We start from the raw sequence: 24,745 nt of genomic DNA on the forward strand, positions 1-24,745 counted from the left end.
TGTAAATCAGCTGTTGTCAGTGTCTGTGGAATATACTAAACAGATTTTTGCTGATACTGTTAGGATTTCTTGGAAATGGCTCTCTCTGTTTTGCCTCCAAGCAAACTATGGTCGTCATGATGAATACTCTCCCAATCTGCTTACCATTACTTTTTTACACAGAATTTAGTTATTGTCTCCCCTAGGAATACCTCTTCGTAACCATGAAGACTAGAATAGTTGACCTTGTATAGCATCCAAAGCACAGAAACCTTATCATAGAATGGCATCTAGCACTATACCTGGAGTAAATAGGTGGCCAGTAAATATTCATTGAGTGAATTAATGAACTTATAAGTAAGACATTTTTATTAAAGTCAAGAGGACAGGAGTACTCAATTCTGGCTTGATATCACAATCATTTCCAGTCCCATCTCTTTGGATATTGATTGAGTAGATTTTGTACAGAATCCAAGCATAGCTGCTTTATAAGGCTCTACATATACTTTTGACGCACAACCAAGGGTTCATGAACCTTCTGAAATAGGAAATAAATGTATATAAAAATGAGGATGTGCCTAGTTTGTATAACAGTGTACTGGAAGTCAAGCGAAAGATTATTTATCTGCTATGTGCAAATCTTCTGATACATACCTTATTGTCAAACAGAAGTGGTTCTGCATAAAATAATATAAGTAGATCAATTGATCATGATATTGATTATGCTTTTTAAAGAAAATCCTCCTCTTCATAGGATGTAACAAACTAAATGCCAGTATTTTTCTTCTCAACTTAAAGTCAAATTATTATAATGAAAATATAATTTTAGTTTTATAATAAGCATATTTTAATAGCTTTGGGCTTCCCTGATGGCTCAACTAGTAAAGAATCTGCCTGCAATGCAGGAGACCTGGGTTCTATCCTTGGGTCTTGGGACGATCCCCTGGAAGAAGGAATGGCAATTCACTCCATTATTCTTGCCTGGAGAATTCCACTGGACAGTGGAGCCTGCAGGCTACAGTCCATGGGGTCACAAAGAGTTGGACATGACTGAATGATTTTCACTTTCAATAGATTTGACCACTTATAAATCAAACTTTATTTTCTTTGGCTCCAAAATCACTGCGGATGGTGACAGCAGCCATGAAATTAAATGACACTGATGAACCTGGGCAGCATATTAAAAAGAAGAGACATCACTTTGCCCACAAAGCTCCCTATAGTCACAGCTATGGTTTTTCCAGTAGTCACATATGGATGTGAGAGTTGGACCATAAGAAAGGCTGAACACCGAAGAATCGATGCTTTTGAACTGTAGTATTGGAGAAGACTCTTGAATGTCCCTTGGACTGCAAGGAGATCCAACCAGTACATCCTAAAGGAACTTAGTCCTGAATATTCATTGGAAGAACTGATGCTGAAGCTGAAACTCCAATACTTTGCCCACCTGATGTGAAGAGCCGGCTCATTGGAAAAGACCCTGATGCTGGGAAAGATAGAGGACAGGAGGAGAAGTGGGCCATAGAGAATGAGATGGTTGGACAGCATCACCAACTCAATGGACGTGAGTTTGAGCAAACTCCAGGAGATAGTGAATGACAGGGAAATCTGAATGACAGGGAAGTCTAGCATGCTGCAGTCCATGGGGTTGCAAAGAGTCAGACATGACTAGAGACTGAACAACAACAACAAAATCAGAAATGCAATACTTTTCAAATATTACACTTTCAACTGGTGTTTGTTCTTCTGTTACCATTCTCAAATTTGTGACTTTATTTCTGCTTTCAACATTCAGTATATAATGCTTTTTATGATATGAGAAAGTTCAGGATTAAAGTTGTTTAATAACTGAGAAAATTAAATGATCCCCTTCTTTGTGCAGTCACTGTGTTAGGTGTCAGGACTACAAAGATGGTAGGTCAGGCTCCATTCTCATGGAGTAGGTGTGTTACCAGGAGAGTGCTGGAGTGGAGGGTGTGGGCAGGGACCATGTAACACAAGACCATAAAGGTATACTTTTCTGCAAAGAATGGAATGATATGACTAATTTAAAGGTACTGAGAGGCTGCCAAGTTGGCATGGTCAGCACATAGTCTCATATCTGTACATGACTAGGTGGTTCCAATTGATTGCAACCATTGGATTCTCTGACAAATAACCAGGGAAGTAGAGCAATGCAGCTTTTTTCTGGGTTATTTAATCCACTGTAAAGTGACCTGACATTCTCAGTGGTAATTAGTTCAGTTGAGTCACAGTTGATATGGAGTTATGGTCATGATAATGTTGAAAAATGAATGAATAAATAATCTTCCTATTTTATAAAGGAGTATGATAAACAACCATGTACACATTTATAAAGTCTGTTTGAGACAGTAGTCTAATATTTTTAAACCTTACAATGTGGTTGTTCTTGTTATTAACCAAATTATAGCATGTTTTAGAACATAAAGTGTAGATAGTGACTTTTGTTTCTGAAGATTAATATGTTGGACCAAAACCTGTTTTTTTTAGCTGGGAATAAGTTACTTATTATAAGCATTTTTAACTTGTAATGATTTCTTTCAGGGAAAGTTATATCAAATAGAGTTTAAAAAATATATCATTAATTTAGTTATAGTTTAAAATGACATTGATAGTCTGTCAGCTCCCAAAGTTTTATTTTTACTCCTCTAGACCTTTCCCCTGAAAGTGAAGTCGCTCAGTCGTATCCGACTCTTTGCGACAGCGACCCCATGAACTGTAGCCTACCAGGCTCCCCCATCCATGGGATTTTCCAGGCAAGAGTACTGCAGTGGGTTGCCATTTCCTTCTCCAGGGGAATCTTCCCAACCCAGGGATTGAACCTGGGTCTCCCTCATTGTAGGCAGACGCTTTTACCGTCTGAGCCACCAGGTACCTTTCCCTTGAACTTCCCCTAAACTTCAGACTCCTAAACTCATTCAACTGCCTATTCAGCTGTTTCCAGTGGGATTTACTAAGTCATGTCAAAATTAGCATGCCCAAAACTGAATTGCAGAACTCCAGCCCTAAAGTCCATTCATCACAGTCTTCCTTGTCTCAGTTAATGGCAACACAATCAATCATGATGTTTGAACTAAAAACGTTGGTGTCATCTTTGACTCCTTTTTTCTCATACTCCACTCTGGCCTGCTGTCTTCAGAATATATCCATAATATCACAAAGTTCTTCATCTCTCAGCCCAAGAAAACAGTATCAACAGAATTTGACATCTAGAAGATTGCAATTGCTCCTTCTCTGCATCTAATTCTACTCCAGTGCCCCTAGAGTCTGTTAACATAGCAGTCACAGTCTTCTGAAAAATTAGTTAGCTGATGTTCTTCTCTCTCTTTAACTTTCAATGGTTTTCCATTTCATTTATAATTAAATCTAAACTCCTTGAATATCCCACAGGACCTCTACAAACTGCCTTCAACATGCCCTCATTGTTACTTCTCTGACCTCATCTCTTATATCCCTGTATTTCCTTGGCCGCAAGCATATTTGTCTCCTTGCATTTCCTTCAATGTCTTAGGTCAGCTTCTATTTCAAGTTCTTTGCACTTGCTAGTCCCTTTGCTTACAATGCCACTGCATAAAAATATTAAAGTAGAGGAAGAGTTTATGCCTTTTCTGAATTTACTCAAACCTTATATTATTGAGGCTTTTCCTGTCTTACATATATTAAAATCCATATCATCGTAACCCTCTTTATATTCATTCACTGATTTATTTTTCTCCTGTATTGTTGTTTAGTTGCCCAGTGGTGCCTGACTCTTTGAGACCCCATGGACTGCGGCATGCCAGGCCTCCTGTCCCTCACCCTCTCCCGAAGTTTGCCCAAGTTCATGTCCATTGCATCAGTGATGCCATCCAGCCATCTCATCCTCTGATGCCCTCCTCTCCTTTTGCACTCAATCTTTCTCAGCATCAGGAACTTTTCCAGTGAGTTGGCTGTTTGCATCAGATGACCAAAATACTGGAGCTTCAGCTTCAGCATCAGTTCTTCTAATGAGTATTCAGGGTTGATTTCCCTTAAAATTCACAGGTTTGATCTTCTTGCTGTCTTCTTGCTGTCTGAAAGGAGCTTTCAGAAGTCTTCTCCAGCACCACATTTCAAAGGCATCAATTCTTTGGTGTTCTGTCTTCTTTATGACCTAGCTGTCAAAACTGTATGTGACACTGGGACAATACAGACCTTTGTTGGCAGAATAGTGTCTCTGCTTTTCAATACACTGTCTAGTTTCTCATAGGTTTCCTGCCTAGAAGCAATTGTCTTCTGATTTCATGGCTGCAGTCACCATCCGCAGTGATTTTAGAGCCCAAGAAGAGGAAATCTGTCACTACTTCCACCTTTTCCCCTTCTATTTGCCATGAAGTAATGGGGTCAGATGCCATGATCTTAGTTTTCTTTTAATATTTAGTTTTAAGTCGGCTTTTCACTTTCCTCCTTCACCATCATTAAGAGGATCTTTATTTCCTCTTTGCTTTCTGCCATTAGAGTGGTATCATCTGCATATCTGAGTCTGTTGATGTTTGTCTGGTCTATCTTGATTCTGGCTTATAAGTCATCCAGCCTGGCATTTCTCATGATGTGCTCAGCATATAGATTAAACAAACAGGGTAACAGCACACAACCCTGTTGTACTCCATTCTCAATCTTGAACCAATCAATTGTTCCATACTGGGTTCTAACCGTTGCTTCTTGACCCGCATAAAGGTTTCTCAGGGGGAAGGTAAGATGGTCTGGTATTCCCATCTCTTTAAGAGCTTTCCACAGTTTTTTTTATGATCCATATAATCAAAGGTTTTAGAGTAGTCAGTGAAACAGAGGCAGATGTTTTTTCTGGAATTCCCTTGCTTTCTCTGTGATCCAGCAAATGCTGGCAGTTTGGTCTCTGGTTCCACTTCCTTTTCTAAACCCAGCTTGGACATCTGGAAGTTCTTGGTTTGCATAATGCTGAAGCCTAGCGTGCAAGATTTTAAGCATGACCTTACTAGCATGGGAGATGAGTGCAATTATCTGATGATTAGCACATTCTTTAGTCCTACCCTTCTTGGGAATTGGACGAGGATTGACCTTTTCCAGTTCTGTGGCCACTACTGAAACTTCCAAATTTGCTGACATATTGAATACAACACCTTGATGGCATCATCCTTTAGGGTTTTGAATAGCTCTGTTGGAATTCCATTTCCTCCACTAGCTTTATTAACAGCAGTGGTTCCTATGACCAACTTGACTTCGCACTCCAGAATGTCTGGCTCTGGGTGACTGCACCATTATAGTACACGGTTCATTGAGATCCTTCTTGTACAGTTCTGTGTAGTCTTTCCATCTCTTCTTGATCTCTTCAGTGTCTCCTAGGTCTCTACCATTTCTGTCCTTTATTGTGCCCATCCTTGGGCACAATGTTCACTTGATATTTCCAATTCTCCTGGAGAGATTTTCAGTCTTTCCCCTTCTGTTGTTTTCTTCTAGTTTTATGCACTGTTCATTGAAGAGGTCCTTCTTGTCTCTGCATGCTTTTCTTTGGAACTCAGCATTTAGTTGGATGTATCTTTCCCTTTCTCTGTTGCTTTTCGCTTCTCTTCTTTCTTCAGCCATTTTTGAAGCCTCCTCAGATAACCACTTTGCCTTCTTTTCTTTTTTTTGCAACGGTTTTGTTCACTGCCTCCTGTACACTATTACAGACTTCCTTCCTTAGTTCTTCAGGCACACTGTTAACTGGATCTAATCCCTTCAATCTATTCGTTACTTCCACTGCATATTCATAGAGGATTTGATTTATGTTGTACCTGGATGGCCTAGTGGTTTTCCTTACTTTCTTTAGTTTAAGCCTGAATTTTTCTATGAGATGCTGATGATCTGAGCCACAGTCAGTTCCAGATCTTGTTTTTGCTGACTGTATACAGTTTCTCCTTTTTTGACTACAAAGAATGTAATCAATTTGATTTTGGTATTGACTGGTGATATTCATGTGTAAAGTCTTTTCTTGTGTTGTCTAAAAAGGATATTTGCTATCACCAATGGATTCTCTTGGCAGGATTCAGTTATCCTTTGCCCTGCTTTATTTTGTTTTCCAAGGCCAAACTTGCCTGTTACTCCAGGTATATCTTGATTTCCTACTTTTGCATTCTAATCCCCAGTGATGAATAGAACATCATTTTTTGGCTGCATTAGTTCTAGGAGGTTTAGTTCTTCACAGAACTAATCAACTTCAGATTCTTCAGCACCGGTGGTAGGGGCATAGGTCTGGATTACTGTGATGTTGAATGATTTGCCTTGGGAACAAACCAAGATCATCTGTCATTTTTGAGGTTGCACCCAAGTACCACATTTTGGACTCTCTGTTGACTATGATGGCTATTCCCTTTCTTCTATGGGATTCTTGCCCACAGTAGTAGATATAATGGTCATCTGAATTAAATTTGCCCATTCTCTATTTTAGTTCACTGCTTGCTAAGATGTCAGTGTTTATTCTTATCACCTCCTGTTGGACCACGTCCAGTTTACCTTTATTCATGGACCTAACATTCCAGGTTTCTATGCAATACTGTTCTTTGCAGCATTAGATTTTACTTTCATCACCAGACACATCCACAACTGAGTGTCACTTCTGCTTTGGCCCAGTCGCTTCTTTTTTTCTGGGGCTATTAATAATTCTTCTCCACTTTTCCCCAGTAGCATATTGGACACCTTCTGACCTGGGGGACTCATCTTTCAGTGTCGTATCTTTTTGTCCTTTTATACAGTTTATGAGGTTCCCATGGCAAGTATACTGGGGTGGTTTTCATTCCATCCTGCAGTGGATCATGTTTTGTCAGAACCCTCTGCTATGACTTGTGCATCTTGGGTAGACCTACCCAGCATGGCTGTTTGAGTTTTGCAAGCCCTTTTGCCATGTCAAGGCAGTGATCCACAAAGGGGATTTTTCTCCTTAGTTCTCCTCAAATATTTGTCATTTATAAAAAAGTAATGACATTTAAATTAAGGGTTGAGATTTTATTTTAAGGCTTTATATAAAATGTAGAATTAGATAACTTTGCAGTACAAATATTATTTGGACAGCTTCTAGGCCATATTTATCCAAATAATTCCCATGTTTTTCATTTCATTTTACCCTTTTAGATATAGTCAATATAGCAATCAAATTCCACTTAGTAGAACATTTTACTTATTGGCCAGATACTGTGCACATTGATTCAGTTGTCTTGAGAGTTGTAGTTGTGTAGTAATTGTAATGGAGGTTTGTGCTTTGTTTTACTGGTTTAATAGAGCAATGATGCAGGACTTGTAGTTACCTAGAAAGTAGAAGAGAGATGTTTCCCACTGAAGACCTAGAAATCAATTCCAGAGTAGGAATTATCAAGAAAATGTAAACATATGTTGCTATTCAAGTCAAATTTATTTATTGTTCCTATGTGTGCTAAGTTGCTTCAGTCATGTCTGACGCTATGCGAACCTACAGACTTGGCCCACCACGCTCCTCTGTCCCTGGGATTCTTCAGGCAAGAATACTAGAGTGGGTTGCCATGCCCTCCTCCAGGGGATCATCCCAATCCAGGGATCATCCCAATCCAGGGATCGAAACGGCGTCTCTTATATCTCTTGCATTGGCAATTGGTTCTTTACCACTAGGAAGCCCATTTATTGTTCCTAATCAACACTATATCTGGGATTCTGTGTTTTATGGATTTCTCTTAACCACTAAATAGGACAGAATTAGAATAAATTGTGACCAGTGGGACATGAATGCAATCGATTTTGATGGGAGTCATATTTTTCCATTAGTTCTACTCAGAATACTTTACTATATATTTTTTCCCTGACCTTTCCAGTTTTGAATTTTACTCTGTAGCTGATTAAAAAAAAAACAAAAACAAAAAACTAGTATTTTCACGAAGTTGTAAGAAAGTACATTTACATTTGATCATTGAATTCTTATCTTCTGAAATGGTAGTACCAATAGGTTTGTTAGGTGTTTGATTTGATTAAGTTAAGTATAAAATTCCTAAAACTCTAGGCTCCTGTTTTATATTGTCTTTGTCTATGTCATCCTCGATTTGATGCTATTCTTTGTTTGAGTATCAAATGCTTGTTTTTTCCAAGAAGCATAAGACACTGCTTCTCCAAAACTTGAGTCTTGAGATGTTTGCATTTATTTCATTCTTTTTTTTTCTATATTCTCTAAACATAGGCTTAAATGGCAAAACATTTAAGTTTATTATAGAACCCATGTTTTTATAATACAAACATACAAACCTAGTTATGTTTCCCATACCTAGGATTTTTTTATGTAAACTGCACAACTATAATCTTATATGCTTAAAATTTGCTAATGTATCCAAGCCTTTTATTTCTCCCATTTGCACTTTTTAAATGTTTTTGGAACACAATGGTTCGATTGCATAATATAGACAAAAAGTCTGGTAGTTTAAGCCAAAAAGAATTGTGTAGAGACTTAAAGCATGTGTGTGATTTATATTGACTTTATTTTTGCCATGCTATGTCACTTCAGTCACGTCCGACTCTTTGCGACACCCCCATCCCCCACAACCCCTGCCTCATGGCTCTTCTGTCCATGGGATGCTCCAGGCAAGAACACTGGATTGGGTTGCCATTCCCTCCTCCAGGGAATCTTCCTGATGCAGGGATTGAACCCTCACCTCTTATTCTCCTGCATTGGCAGGTGAGTTGTTTACCACTAGTGCCACCTGGAAAGCCCACTTGTGCCATATAGGCATTTAAAGATAAACTTCCATACCTTTTCAAATATGGAATAATCTAGGTTGATGTGTTTTGTTTTCTAATCTTCATGTTAGTTTATAATACAAGATTGGTATGTGGCATGTGTGGGTTTGAAATAAATGAAGTAATAGCATCAGAGGTCAGACACTAAAATATTAGTTTTTTTAAATCTTCTAATAACACATTAGGGTTAATCTAGAGTTATATTAATGTCTATGTGATGCAAAGACAAAATTATTGAGAAGACAATTTCAATGATATCAGTGCTTTAATGTCAAGTTGTGTTGCAGGGTGGTATGGGACAATGAACTTGACAGCTTAAGCTGTCAAAGTTTCAGGAAGCCTCCTGGGGTTGTTTGTCCCTAGAATAACATAAAAACATGCTGGAGAGATTGCTAAGCATTGCATACTTTTCATGGATGATATCCAATGGATCTTTAGAGATTAAAAAAAAAAAAACTAAAAAGCTAAAAATCAGTTTTAGAGATAAAAACTGTTCAGTCTTATACTCAACTGTTAGGAGATTTCCCAAGGCAGTCAGAGGAAATGAATATGAGGAATCAAGTGAATTATAGACCTGTGGAAACTCCGGTGGCACTCGTTGGGACTATTGGATGTTCAGAAAGGTGAATTTTTGACAAAATCGTGTTTTTAGGTATTCTTTTTATCGAGTACTTAGACACTATTCTCCAAGAATTTAAAATTCCATTTCTCATTTAATTATCAGAATTTGGTTAAGTTGAAGAAACTAAGTCTAAGAAGGATAAGCAGCTTATTCAAAGTTATGCAAATAATAGATACCAAACTTGGGTTGGAAGTAGGGCTATCCCAACTGCTGGAATTGTTATTAACTGCTGTCCATTCACTTGTCATATCTTGTATTTTAGCTTATTTATTATGGGCTTTTATGATTTTGACAAACAACAGGATGTTGGTAATAGTTGAATTATAATGAATAGTCACTTCTCTCTTATTTTTTTTCTTTTGCCAGTCCTGCCTCCCACTACCACATAAACAAAATAGCTCTTCTGTTGTTTTATTTTTTTTTAATTGAGCATCAGAGCATTTCATGATTGGATGGTAGATGGCTGATATCACTTTCTATGTCTTATTTTATTTTTATTTCTCTCTATAAGGATATGCTTCATTTCTGGCCTGTGATGTGAGGTACAAGGTGAGAATAAGTGACTCCCTAGACTGGGGAAGCATCTGGCATTCTTTAGTGAGATTATTTCACACCTGTGTTCTTGCCATACCTGAATCAAATGGAAACAGCCAGATTTGTCAAGCTCTTCAAGGTGCTGTTAGTAAATGCCACTTTCAACCCTCTTCTTATTTCTTCTGATAAGAAAGAAACCTCAGCTCTGGGACAGAATGTGGCTGCTCATTTACTCATTCACTTATTAACCATATTTCTATTTTTTATTTACTATGTGTCAAGTACTATGTTATTTATGAATATTACAGTGAACACCCATAGTGCTAAAGTTTGTTGTCAGGGGATTTATGATCTACTGTGAGGCAGATATTAACCAATAAATTACAAGATTAGCAAAAAGAGAGAGAAATTAGGTGGCAATCAAGACCACCTAATTAAGGAAATTAAGGCCATAATATAGACATACACTGAGACTGAGCCTACACAGCCTAGAGTGAAAATAGATAATTAGGCAAAAGAACAGAATAGAGGGTGGAGCTATCCAAGGGAACTTGGGATCCTATGAAAGGGTCATATAACCCAGCCTTGGGGTAGATAAGAAACGATTTCCTGAAGAAAATCATGTTTAGGTTGATATCAAAAGATTGATTAGGTCTGAGTTCACTGCCCAGCTACACATTAGACTCACTTGGGAAACTTTAAAACATATAAATGCCTGGGCACCCTCCCCACTCCCCACTCTGTCATTCTAGATGTTAGTTCTGCAGTTGGACCCATACATCTATATGTTTTAAAAACCCTCCAGGAAATTCTACTGATAGGGTTGAAAAAGAAAAAAAAAAAAAAAAAAACACAAAACTTAACTATCCTTAGTCAATTGATGAAGGATTGAAAAAAGAATCTTCAACAAACAGAGTACAGTACATTTTAGGAACTTAAGAGAAGTTTATTTCAGCCAGAGCATAAAATTTGGGGTTGAGGAAGCAGGTAGGAATTAGTGTAGATGCCTCACTTGGAGTTTGTGGTTGTGCATTTTCATGGTGGTAATGTGGTTTTTCTCAAGAAGTCCTCAGAAGCCAAGATGCCCCCAGGGAGACTTTAAACACCTAAATTTATTCAGTGTTGATGTCTTGTCAGGACAAGAAGAACTCCATTTTTCTGAACTCTGTATCTGTGCTGTCATATTTGATATTTCTGTTGCTTCCTCTTCATTGAGAATCTATTCAAGACTTAGCTTAAAAGGATCACATGGCAGATATTTTAGCTTTTGCGGGCCACCCAGTGTCTATCAGCTACAAAGGTCTGTCCTTGTAGTGCAAAAGCAATTATAAACAACAAGTTAATTAATAGCTGTAGCTGTATAAACAATATAAACCTTACTTATGGACACAAATTTAAATTTCATGTAATTTTCATGTGTCATAAAATATTAAGCTTCTTTTATTTTCAACTATCTAAAAGCATTCTTATTTCATGTACCAGAGAAAAATAGGCAGCAAGGAGGTCTTAATACAGAAGCATAGTTTTCCTAGTATTATTTTAACTATCAAGTCAGTTCTCACAAATGCTGTTTCAGGTAGATATTTTTATTATTCTCATTTTATAGATGTTGAAACTGAGGTACAAAGCAGTAAAGTAATATGTCCAAACAACACAGATGCTAAGTGCCAGAGGTGGGATTCAAACCAGCCTGGTGCCCCAACACTGCAATGCTATGGACTACTTACTGCTCAAGGGAGTATGTGAAGAAAAAGGAGGGATTACAGACTAAACAGTCAAAGCATTTGTGTGACCTTAGAACAGTAATCTGAGCAGACACTGGTGGCACCAAGGAGGAAGGAATAAAGACCTGGGATAGTCTAATGGATGAGTGGAGGTGTTAAAAAGATCAACAGAACACAAGAGGAAAGACATACTCAGTTCAATTCAGTTCAGTCGCTCAGTTGTGTCTGACTGTTTGTGACCCCATGAATCACAGTACACCAGGCCTCCCTGTCCAACGCCAACTCCTGGAGTTTACTCAAACTCATGTCCATCAAATCAGTGATGCCATCCAGCCATCTCATCTTCTGTCGTCCCCTTCTCCTTCTGCCCCCAATCCTTCCCAGCATCAGGGTCTTTTTCAGTGAGTCAACTCTTCATATCAGGTGGCCAAAGTATTGGAGTTTCAGCTTCAGCATCAGTCCTTCCAATGAATACCCAGGGCTGATCTCCTTTAGGATTGACTGGTTGGATCTCCCTGCAGTCCAAGGGACTCTCAAGAGTCTTCTCCAACACCACAGTTCAAAAGCATCAATTCTTCAGTGCTCAGCTTTCTTCACAGGCCAACTCTCATATCCATACATGACCACTGGAAAAGCCATAGCTTTGACTAGATGGACCTTTGTTGGCAAAGTAGTCTCTGCTTTTGAATATGCTGTCTAGGTTGGTCATAGCTTTTCTTCCAAGGAGTAAGCTGCAATGATTGCATGGCTGAAATCACTATCTGCAGTGATCTTGGAGCCCAAAAAAACAAAGTCTGCCACTGTTTCCACTTTCCCCCATCTATTTGTCAAGAAGTGATGGGACCAGATGCCATGATCTTAGTTTTCTGAATGTTGAGCTTTAAGCCAACTTTTTCACTCTGCTCTTTCACTTGCATCAAGAGGCTTTTTAATTCCTCTTCACTTTCTGCCATAAGGGTGGTGTCATCTGCATATCTGAGGTTATTGATATTTCTGCCAGCAATCTTGATTCCAGATTGTGCTTCTTCCAGCCCAGCATTTCTCATGATGTACCCTGCATGTAAGTTAAATAAGTAGGGTGACAATATACAGCCTTGACACACTTCTTTTCCTATTTGGAACCAGTCTGTTGTTCCATGTCCTGTTCTAACTGTTGCTTTCTGACCTACATATAGGTTTCTCAAGAGGCAGGTCAAGTGGTCTGGTATTCCCATCTCTTTCAGAAAGTTCCACAGTTTATTGTGATCCACACAGTCAAAGGCTTTGGCATAGTCAATAAAGACATACTAGGCCCTCACAAATTTTTGTTTCAAGACAAAAAAGCCCTGTAGGCTTCAGAGGAAGTTGCTTCTATATGTTTCACATTACTGTGTTTTACATTATACAATATTTTATATAGTACATGTGTGTTTGTGTATGTGTATGTATGTATACTTGTTCTCTTCTAGTTTTGGGAAAGGGCAGCCAAGTAAGTAATAGGCAAATGTGTGTGTCCTCTGTTGCTCAGTCATGTCAGATCCTATGGACTGTAGTCCACCAGGCTCCTCAGTCCATGGGATTCTCCAGGCAAGAATACTGGAGTAGGTTGCCATTTCCTCTTCCAGGGGAATCTTCCCATTCCAGGGATCAAACTCGGGTCTCTTAGATTTCCTGCACTGGTAGGCAGATTCTTTGCCAGTAGTGCCACCTGGGAAGCTGAGTAGGCAAATAGTTCAGTTCAGTTGCTCAGTCATGTCCGACTCTGCGACTCCATGAACTGTAGCACGCCAGGCCTCCCTGTCCATCACCAACTCCCGGAGTCCACCCAAACCCTTGTCCATTGAGTCGGTGATGCCATCCAACCATCTCATCCTCTGTTGTCCCCTTCTCCTCCTGCCCTTAATCTTTCCCAGCATCAGGGTCTTTTCACATGAGTCGTCTCTTCACGTCAGGTGGCCAAAATATTGGAGTTTTAGCTTCAACATCAGTCCTTTCAATGAACACCCAGGGCTGATCTCCTTTAGGATGGACTGGTTGGATCTTCTTGCAGTCCAAGGGACTCTCAAGAGTCTTCTCCAACACCACAGTTCAAAAACATCAATTCTTCGTCACTCAGCTTTCTTTATAGTCCAATTCTCATATCCATACATGACCACTGGAAAAACCATAGCTTTGACTAGACGGACCTTTGTTGACAAATAATGTCTCTGCTTTTGAATATGCTGTCTAGGTTGGTCATAACTTTCCTTCCAAGGGGTAACCGTCTTTTAATTTCATGGCTGCAATCACCATCTGCAGTGATTGGAGCCCAGAAAAATAAAGTCTGCCTCTGTTTCCACTGGTTCCCCATCTATTTGCCATGAAGTGATGGGACCAGATGCCATGATCTTAGTTTTCTGAATGTTGAGTTCTAAGCCAACTTTTTCACTCTCCTCTTTCACTTTCATCAAGAGGCTCTTTAGTTCTTCTTCACTTTCTGCCATAAGGGTGGTGCCATCTGCATATCTGAGGTTATTGATGTTTCTCCCGGCAATCTTGATTCCAGCTTCTGCTCCCTCCAAATATATAAGTGTAGGCAAATAATTAAAACCAAGAATAGAAAGTACTACGATAGAGGTACATCTAACCCAACTAGAGAATCCCTTTGGGAAGAGGTTGCACATCAGTTATATCCTAATTTTTCCTTAGAATAGGATTTATAAAAGCTCAAAGAGAGGAGATAAAAACGTGGTGAATAGTTTGTGAAGTATGAGTTCGGTATGGGGAGAAATCTGAGTGTGAAAGGCATTAAGGGGGAATGAGATAAAAGATGGAGATGCAGTAGCATTGAACTGGAAGAGTAAGTGGGTGTGTCCACATCATTAAGATTTTATATTCAAGGTATGTGCAAACCATCTGGAAGTTGGTGGGGTTCTCTGAAGAAATTTAAGCAAAGTGACTTAAGGCATGGGAATTTTGGAAGCTCACTCAACATGTGGTATGCAGATAGATGAGAGAAGTCATTGAAACTGGTTAAATGATTATTGTAGCAATGCACTGGGTCTGCTATCTTATTTTCTCATTTAATAAAGAAAAAAAGTATACACTAAAAAACAGGAAAAATATTATTGAACAAAGTATTATGCTGATTGGGTACATCTGAAATGCTAATCATGATCTGTGCCATGAGAATTGGTGAAATAGAAACAATTAAAATACTAAGGACATTTAAGAATTTCTTTGAACATTGAAATCATACTTTTTTTAGATGTATTAAGTTAAGCTATAATAAATTACTGCTTTTAATCTTTAAATATTTGAAGTTCAGTTAATAAAATGTGGACTCCTTTCTCCTATCTATGCATATGTGTATATGTAAGTCCATAGAACCTATGTTATGAGAATTTGTTAAATGCTATAATTATGATATCAAATGAGGCAAATAAGTAGCTTAATTTATTATTTAGTTTACTTCAGAGGAAACATCTTTAAGAGTGGATTAACTGAATTTTACATTTTTGTAACTTTATATGACTTTTTAGGAAAAAGTATTTACAATCTTTATTATATATCCCTATTTTTAGAGTGAATTATTATTTCATATCATATGTCTCTACATAGAATCTTGTTCAGCCTTGAAAAATAGAGCCCTTAGATAGAATCCTGTAGAAGGATGGTATTTTTATCATATTGCTTTCAAAGTAGGAGCTAACAAATGTGACAAAACCTGTGCTGTTGGAAAAGGTCATCCTGTTAAGAGATAGTTTGGAGAGAAGGAGACTTGTGGTCTATTTTTTGTATTATTTACTGATGTGCAGCTGAGCTGTGACTGTGAAGCTGCACCCTTTTCTTCAGGAAAGAACTACAGCCTTCATAGCTGTGTTCATGTCAATCCTGAAGTCTTTACCCTATTGGGATGAACTTTTGCTAATGGCTTTAGTGCAAGAAGATAAGATAAAATAAGCAGATAGGATGCTGTGCTTTTAGAAACTGTCTCCTTCAGAGTAATTTATACCATGAAGCATTAACTGAGTTTAATTTAAATCTAATATAAACCTTAGGAATCAATGGACTGGCTCAAGATGATTTTAATATACTTATGTTTTAAGTTTCTTTTCACAGTATGTTTGTTTATGGGCTATAGCAATGAAGTGGAAGGAACCTATGTTTGATTTTGCACAAACTTCACGGGTATCCTTAATTTGTGTTCTGGTTGTCAGTTCTTTCATCTGCATAGTAGGGATAAGAACACATGGCCTGCAAAACTTGTGAGGGTTAACCTAGGAAGAGTTTAATCCAGTTACTGTCCCATGTTAGATTCTTTGGACATGGAAGCTAATATAGTTATTATTTTCTTAGTTTTATGGTAAGAGAAAAGAAGAATGTAAAAATAGTCAAGTCTTGTACTGGCCTTAAAAAGTGCCCATTTAAAGCAGGACTTAGCCAAAACTGTTATTGGATGTTATTCTTTTAAATATTCCAAGGCTGAATTAAAGAGGACTATATTTGACCCTTCAATATTCTGATTTCCATTATATTTTTTTTTCTTTTTTTCTTTTTAATAATTTGGAACAATGTGTACTCTACTGGTTAATGTGTTATTTTCATTTGAAAGTTTGATGAAATAGGTGGTCGTTATTATTAAAGGGAAGTACATTTCTTATAAAAGACAAATTATATAAAGCTTCATTCAACATGATTGTACATATAGAACTTAATATCCCCAAAATTTAATTAACTAAGGAAATGACCAAATGCACTTTTCTTATGCATTTATTCAGTCATCCATTCGTACATTCTATAACTGACACTGGTTAATGCTAAAAATATTAATTGAAATTGTAATTTTCAAAGAGCACCACTCTGTTGCAGGTCACTCTCAACTTTGTGTAGTGTGATAAATCATGGTAATGTTATTAACTGGTTTTACAAGCAGCCCCATTTTCATTTTAAGTCCTCCGCAAATGGTATACTTATAAAATCCAGTGTATTTGAAATTTGATGGCAATTCTATTTTTTTTAACTAACAGCTGAAACTTTTCACATGAGTAATATTGGTCTCACTTTCAACCAAACGTGCTCTCTTTTCCTTCTGAATGAAATACTGTGTGCATCTCTATAGAACAATAGATACTACCTCCCACATAATTATTGGGGCATGCTTACTGCCTCTTTAAGTAGAATCTAAATATTTGTAGTCTAATTAATTAAATAAAATCTATATACTTACAGCCTCAGACATGCTCAGTGATAGATTGGCCAACATATAGTCTTATATGAATTTTTAAATTTTTGATTATTTATTTTTATTATTTTTGATTAAACATATAAAGTCAATGAATATGAGTATATTGAGTAATATGGATTCCTAGGTCTGTTTTTATAACCATGCTTATAACACCTGAATCATTTTTTGATTTGCTTAGTGAATTAAGTAAATATTTAGTTGTGGACCAGGGAATCCAAGAGTCTAAAAAATCATTTGTCCTTTTATATCTGGTTTATTTCATGCACTATTGTGTTTCAAAGGTTCCATGTGGTAGCATGTATTAGAACTTCATTTTCTGGTTGAATCACATTCTATTATATGTATATATCACATTTTGTGAATCTGTTCACATATTGATGGAAACTTGCTTTGTTTTCACTTTTTCATTGTTATGAATAATGTTGCAATGAACATTCACATACAGATGTCTGTTTTAAATTCTGAATTTCAATTCACTGAAGTATATACTTAGGAATGGCATTGTTTGGTCATGTGGCACTTCTATGTTTAGTATTTTTAGAGATATTATATGCTGCCACTTATTTGAAAATTCTAGAACAGTAAACTTCATAGAAACGGAGAGCAAATGATCAGTTACCAGGGCCTGGGCGGAGGAGAGGAATAGAGACTAATTGCTTAATGGTTAAACAGTTTCAGTTTGGGCTAATGAAAAAGTTTTGGAAATAGTATTGATGATTGCATAACATTGTGAATTTAATTATGCTATTAAATTGTACACTTTAAAATGGCTAAAATGACAAAAATTTATGTTGTATATATTTTACAACAATTTAAAGAATGAATAGTATAAGAAGTTGTTTAGTCGCTAAGTCATGTCCAGCTCTTTTGTGATCCCATGGACTGTAGCCCACCAGTCTCCTCTGTCCATGGGATTTCCCAGGCAAGAATACTGGAATTAGTTGCCATTTCCTTCTCCAGAGGATCTCCCCAACCCAGGGATCAAACCCAAGTCTCCTGCATTGACAGGCTGATTCTTTACCACTGAGCCACCAGGGAAGATCAGTGTAATATACCACAGTTTGGTTCAGTTCAATTGTTCAGTCGTGTCCAACTATTCACGACCCCATGAACCGCAGCACGCCAGGCCTCCCTGTCCATCACCAACTTCCGGAGTTTACACAAACTCATGTACATTGAGTCAGTGATGCCATCCAACCAACTCATCATCTGTTGTCTCCTTCTCCTCCTGCCTTCAATCTTTCCCAGCATAGGGTCTTTTCATATGAGTCAGCTGGCCAAAATATTGGAGTTTTAGCTTCAACATCAGTCCTTCCAATGAACACCCAGGACTGATCTCCTTTAGGATGGACTGTTTGGATCTCCTTGCAGTCCAAGGGATCTCTCAAGAGTCTTCTCCAACACCACAGTTCAAAAGCATCAATTCTTCTGTGCTCAGCTTTCTTCACAGTCCAACTCTCATATCCATACATGACCACTGGAAAAACCATAGCTTTGACTAGACGGATCTTTGTTGACAAATAATGTCTCTGCTTTTGAATATGCTGTCTAGGTTGGTCATAACTTTCCTTCCAAGGGGTAACCGTCTTTTAATTTCATGGCTGCAATCACCATCTGCAGTGATCTTGGAGCCCCCCAAAATAAAGTCAGCCACTATTTCCCCATCTATTTGCCATGAAGTGATGGGACCAGATGCCATGATCTTAGTTTTCTGAATGTTGAGCTGTAAGCCAACTTTTTCACTCTCCTCTTTCACTTTCATCAAGAGCCTCTTTAGTTCCTCCTCACTTTCTGACATAAGGGTGGTGTTATCTGCATATCTGAGGTTATTGATATTTCTCCCAGCAATCTTGATTCCAGATTGTGCTTCTTCCAGCCCAGTGTTTCTCATGATGTACTCTGCATGTAAGTTAAATAAGCAGGGTGACAATATACAGCTTTGACGCACTCCTTTTCCTGTTTGGAACTAGTCTGTTGTTCCATGTCCAGTTCTAGCTGTTGCTTTCTGACCTGCATACAGGTTTCTCAAGAAACAGGTCATGTGGTCTGATATTTCCATCTCTTTTAGAATTTTCCACAGTTTATTGTGATCCACACAGTCAAAGGCTTTGACATAGTCAATAAAGCAGAAATAGATGTTTTTCTGGAACTCTCTTGCTTTTTAATGATCCAGCAGATGTTGGCAATTTGATCTCTGGTTCCTCTGCCTTTTGTAAAACCAGCTTGAACATTGGGAAGTTCACGGTTCACGTATTGCTGAAGCCTGGTTTGGAGAATTTTGAGCATCACTTTACTAGCGTGTGAGATGAGTGCAATTGTGCGGTAGTTTGAGCATTCTTTGGCATTGCCTTTCTTTGGGATTGGAATGAAAACTGACCTTTTCCAATCCTGTGGCCACTGCTGAGTTTTCCAAATTTGCTGGCATATTGAGTGCAGCACTTTCACATCATCTTTTAGTATTTGAAATGTCTCAACTGGAATTCCGTCACCTCCACCAGCTTTGTTCGTAGTGATGCTTCCTAAGGCCCATTTTACTGCACATTCCAGGATGTCTGGCTCTAGGTGAGTGATCACACCATTGTGGTTATCTGGGTTGTGAAGACCTTTTTTTGTATAGTTCTTCTGTGTATTCTTTCCACCTTGTCTTAATATCTTCTGCTTCTGTTAGGTCCATACCATTTCTGTCCTTTATTGAGCCCATCTTTGCAAGAAATGTTCCATTGGTAACTCTAATTTTCTTGAAGAGATCGCTATTCTTTCCCATTCTGTTGTTTTCATCTATTTCTTTGCATTGATCGTTGAGGAAGGCTTTCTTATCTCTCCTTGCTATTCTTTGGAACTCTGCATTCAAATGGGCATATCTTTCCTTTTCTCCTTTGCTTTTCGCAATGTACCACAACGAACAGATTTTATACTTCGAGTGGGTGAATTGCATGGTATGTGAATTATATTCCGTGATGCCATTTGAAACATAAAGTTTATCCAGAGGATTACACTTACAAAGGGGAAGTTTAAGGTTAGTAGCAGAAGGTAACTGAAATGAATTGGATTTGGGAAATTTATGGTTCTGCCAACAAACAGACATTCCAGGCACCCTGAGGCTACATAAAAAGGAAAAACAAACAAACAAAAAACCCTCAGTATCTCCAGGGACTTTCATAGGAAAGCACTCAAAACAAGGGCATTATATTTTGTTACCTATTCTTTTAAACAGCTTTTAACTTATCATTGGGCATTCAATATGGCTTAGTAGCTGCACATTTTACAATGCTTATATATAACATTCATTGTGAATTTGAATCTTTGCAATCACCTCTGTTTAATTATGAATAGTTGAATATAGTATGTTTATTAGAAATTAATGGGATATATACAAATTTTGGCTTTTTCAATATGTTTTGCTTTTCCGTAATTTGATTTCTGATTGAGATATTTTGTGTTTGAGAATGTTACAGTTTATATTTTACCTGCTGCTCCACTCCACTCCTCAGCCCCCCAGCTTTGTGTTAAGGAAGCATGGCAGGTGATACATAGATTTGTGAAGTAGGACTACAATTGCCTCTGTTTAAAAAATAACTCATTTTTATATTAGATTATTTATTCAATTACTTTTCTCTATTTTTAATGTATTTTTCAGCTGCTCCAGTTGATGTACTAAAAGCTCTAGATTTTCACAATTCTCCAGAGGGAATATCAAAAACAACGGGCTTTTGCACAAACAGGAAGAATTCAAAAGGTTCAGATACTGCTTACAGAGTTTCAAAGCAAGCACAACTTAGTGCCCCAACGAAACAATTATTTTCAGGTATGTTCTTTTTATTACTGCGACTACTGCTGCTTTGGTAACTCTTATTATTCCTTTTTATCATACTATGTAATGCACAATTATGGGGGGATTTTTCATAATGGTTTGAAAAATACTTGGTGAATTTTTTTTCTGTCCTTGAAAGCACTAAATGACCTGATATTAATAATACTTATTGTCTAGAAGTCATGATAATGTAGGGAAAGGGAGTAGTGAAATGACAATTTCTGAGTATCACATTTTCTAAATACCTTATTGTGAGTACTTGCTTGCTATTGGATATATATCGATTGTTTTTTCTTACAGCTTCACTAAGTTGAGTGGCCTTGTTCCTATTTGACAGAAGAAACTGAATTTCACTGAGACCCTGATTTATCCATACTACAGAAGGTCAATATTTAATGCAGGGTTTGTTTAATTGCCAAGGCCAACATTGTCTTATCAAGTATTCCTTTTTGGTCTTTTGGGATCTTTCCAGAAACAATTTATCATTTAAATTCTTCATATTATCCTCTACTGTCCTCATGTGAAGAAATTCAAGTTCCCTATTTTTACATAAAACTCTTTTCTGTTGATAGAAAAATTATAGATCAAGGCACTAAAAATTTACAAAGCAAAATATCATATTTTTCAAGAAAGTACCTTTTAAAGTATTTTTGAAAATAGATTTATTTTGATAAATCATTGATTCTTCCAAAATATTTCCTAACTTGAAAAATGCAAATTTGTGGTGGACAAAAGTAACAAACTGCAAATATAAAGATAAAATGCACACTTTTTCTGACTTAAAATGAAAAATTAAATTCATGAAATGTTTTTCAAATCAAATGTGAAAGTTGTAAACAGTAAGAATTAAGCTGCTTTTCTCTTTATTTGCACTCTAATGCTGAAATAGGAAAAGGATGGGCATTTTCAAGAGAGAAACAGAGAGTAAAATAGATTAACGGAAAAGCTTTAGAGATACTCAAGAAGTTAGTTTATAATTTTTTATATTTGGCTCATCATCTCAGGATCAGTTTTCTGCCCTCTGGTGTGGTAGTTATTTTGATTAATTTGATTATTTCTGTTGTTTACTCTTGGAAAAAGAGCACAATGTGTACCTCTAGGAGGTCCTTCTATGTCAGTTAACAGAATAATCAACATTTCCCCCTTTTCTCAAAACATTGTGTCTTAGGCATGTGATTTTAATAATGAGTAATTTAGATAGGAAGAGACATCTATATCTCTTTCCACATGCAAGTGATTATAGGGTCACCTTCCTGGAAGATATAGCTTCCTGTCAAATAATACAAAAGAGCATTTAATAAAAATTACCAACAATACTTTTACCATTAAAAAATCTAAAGTGAATATGTGAATAGTATTCTTTATTAAAATAGTAAAAAATCTTGGGTAATTTATTTGGAATACTTTTTCTTTCATTATGAAAACACAAAGTAACAACTTTTTTCCTAATGAATGAAGTAAGCAGTAGTATTGGAAACTTCAACATTAGGGTTGGGGGAAGTGTTTTCAGATTGTCATTGTAATGTTCTGTTGAGTTAAGGTATGTGTCGTCCAGAGTCCCAATTTGAGACCTTGAATTTAAATACCTGAGAACTCTGTGCCTGTGAACTGAATAGATGCTATTATTTGTGAAATCTACCTGGCCTCTTTAGAACACCTGCTGTAGGACAGACACAGTACAAGAAACTTTGTGTATATTGAACTTTATGTTCATAACCACCTGGAAAGAGGAATATTTCAACCCAAGAAATGGATTAGGAGTTAGAAATGTGAAATATTTGAATATAGTCACAGAACCCATGGATGATTTAAAGCTGAGAGATAGTTTGGAGGCTCTTTTTAGACTAAAGTGGGCTTTTCCCATTATGCCAAATTACCTTCACACATCATTTTAAAAACTCTACCAACCACTAAGTTACATCAGAAAGAGATTTTATTTAAAGGGAGACATATTCTGCATGGAAATATATTGATCACAAGTTAAAAATTAAACCCAAATTATAGTTATTGTGCTTTTTTAATATCAAATGTGTTCGTGGATGCAATATCTATTGATATTAAAAGCCCATTTAGGGAATCATTTTTTAATTTTATATACTCTGCTGAGTGATTTTTACACATCTAGGATTTATGTATATACACTTATTAAAGGTGGTAAAAACATTTTTTTCCTTTAATAGCAATCATTTAATAGCGAGGATACTTTATTCTTAGTTTGTGTTTATACATTTTAAAACATACTAAGTTGCAAAATTACACATTTTTCCTGCATCATATATACTTATCACTACTATTTAGATAAAATTTCACATCTTAAGTGGTTGAATTTATGTTATTGAACTTACTTCATAATGAATTCTCTCTGATAGATTTAATTGGTTGAAACAAATTTGATTAGCATTTTATAGGGAGGAATCTAAATAAGTGTCTCGGTTATATTGTGGACATTTTGACATTCAGTCATGATTTTTTAGATTTTATTTTTTAAAGGTCATAACTTAAAGATTACAATTAAAATCTTATTGCTTAATTTTAAATTGAGAAATACTTCCATAATTGAAAGATTTTACTCGTTGCTATAGTTAGAAGTTGACTATTTTCAAAAGCTGTGTTACATAAATAGGATGATTAAAATTTGTTACAACTTATTAAGTCTTATATGAATATACTATTTCCTGAAATTCTTCTTTTATTAAATGTCCTTTATTAAATAATTTTGCAAAAATGAAAAAATATTGTTTTCTCCAACTCATACTATTTTGGCATCAGTTTTTTTGAGTGCAGGACATATTTGAAAATTGAGGTATTCAGGGAAAGAATTCCTATAAGTCTCAACAACATTTTGAGTTAATCACTTGAAGAAAAGATTTATTTGCTATTGAGCTTCCTCAATTTTAGGCTGAATTACTTATATTTTTATTTGTAGTAAAAGAAGCTAAAAGGTGTTTTTGTTAATTGATGTGTTTTATTATCTTTCCATTCTATATACATGATCATTTTCCTTCTATTGATTTTCATAAATATAAAATTGGATATCTCTGTGACACAAATCGAATCAAACAAAATTCTTACTCTGTGTGTGTGTGTGTGTGTGTGTGTGTGTGTGTGTATGTGTTTGTTTGTGTATGTGTTTAGATTGCAATGAAAGCAAGGTTTTTGTGATCTATTTGTGATCCAATGAAGTTGTATTGGTAAATTATTTTAAAGATTTAAATTAAGAATTTTAAGTAGACGCTATTTGTTTGGAGGCATCTCTCTAGGTTTTAGAGTATCGAAAGTTTAGGTAGATTAGAACCAAATAGGCAACGTTAATTGATTGCTTTCTTTGTGACATATTCTTATTTACTTTCCATAGCATTTTAATTAATTCTATTTCATAAGACATCTTTCCACTACATTATTTTAAGTGGCTGCATAGAATTCCACTGTATTAACTTTTTTAAAATTTTATTTAACCAGTCCCAACCATTGCAGGTCATTTTAATGTTTTATGGTTATAAATAGTATTCTGATTAATTGACTTAACATAATATCTTTATGTACAAGTATCCCTCGCATCTCTATAAATTCTTTGAATTAAAACTTAAAGTCTCCTATAGTCTTCTGAATTTGAATACATGGCATTCATATTTATGCTATTTTTATTATTTCATACTACTGTACATAATGTATGGAATGGATGGGCTGAATATGGAATCTCTTGGTGTTGACTTATGCAGGCACATATACACCAATTTTGCATGTGTAAAAATTTTAATTTAAATAATCTCATCCTTCAAATAACAATACCTACTTTACTTATGTCCCAGGGTAGTAAAAGGATTAAATAAAATATATATGTAAACCTATTTTTGAAAAATAGAACCCACAAATTTATATGCAGTGTTTTTAGTAAAAAAAATACGCAATAGTCATTGCTTAAATATCTGAGATATATTGTGGCAACCATTTAATTTATATATTTATTTAATAAATGCTTACTAAGAACTTATGTAGATATGGCCCCATGCTGGATATTTGGGATATGATGATGAAAGGGAAAAGAAAAAAAATTAACCCACCTAAATTTAGAATCAAATTAACCAAGTATCTAAGTGTTCTGATTTTAATGACATAAGCCT

The 24,745-nt window shown here is 36.3% G+C and overlaps 1 protein-coding gene across 6 annotated transcripts in view; it reads left to right on the forward strand.

Annotated features, from left to right (window-relative positions):
* Window positions 1-24,745, forward strand: part of COL11A1 (collagen type XI alpha 1 chain) — a 210,379-nt gene that overhangs the window by 10,255 nt on the left and 175,379 nt on the right. For all 6 annotated transcript variants that reach the window (XM_043875927.1, XM_043875926.1, XM_043875928.1 and 3 more), the window contains exon 2: window positions 20,451-20,618. In XM_043875927.1, coding sequence (XP_043731862.1) covers window positions 20,451-20,618 — 168 coding nt within the window. The remainder of the gene's footprint in view (window positions 1-20,450; window positions 20,619-24,745) is intronic.

The sequence above is a fragment of the Cervus elaphus genome, chromosome 20 (assembly GCF_910594005.1).
Source record: "Cervus elaphus chromosome 20, mCerEla1.1, whole genome shotgun sequence".
In the NCBI taxonomy this organism is placed as follows: Eukaryota; Metazoa; Chordata; class Mammalia; order Artiodactyla; family Cervidae; genus Cervus; species Cervus elaphus.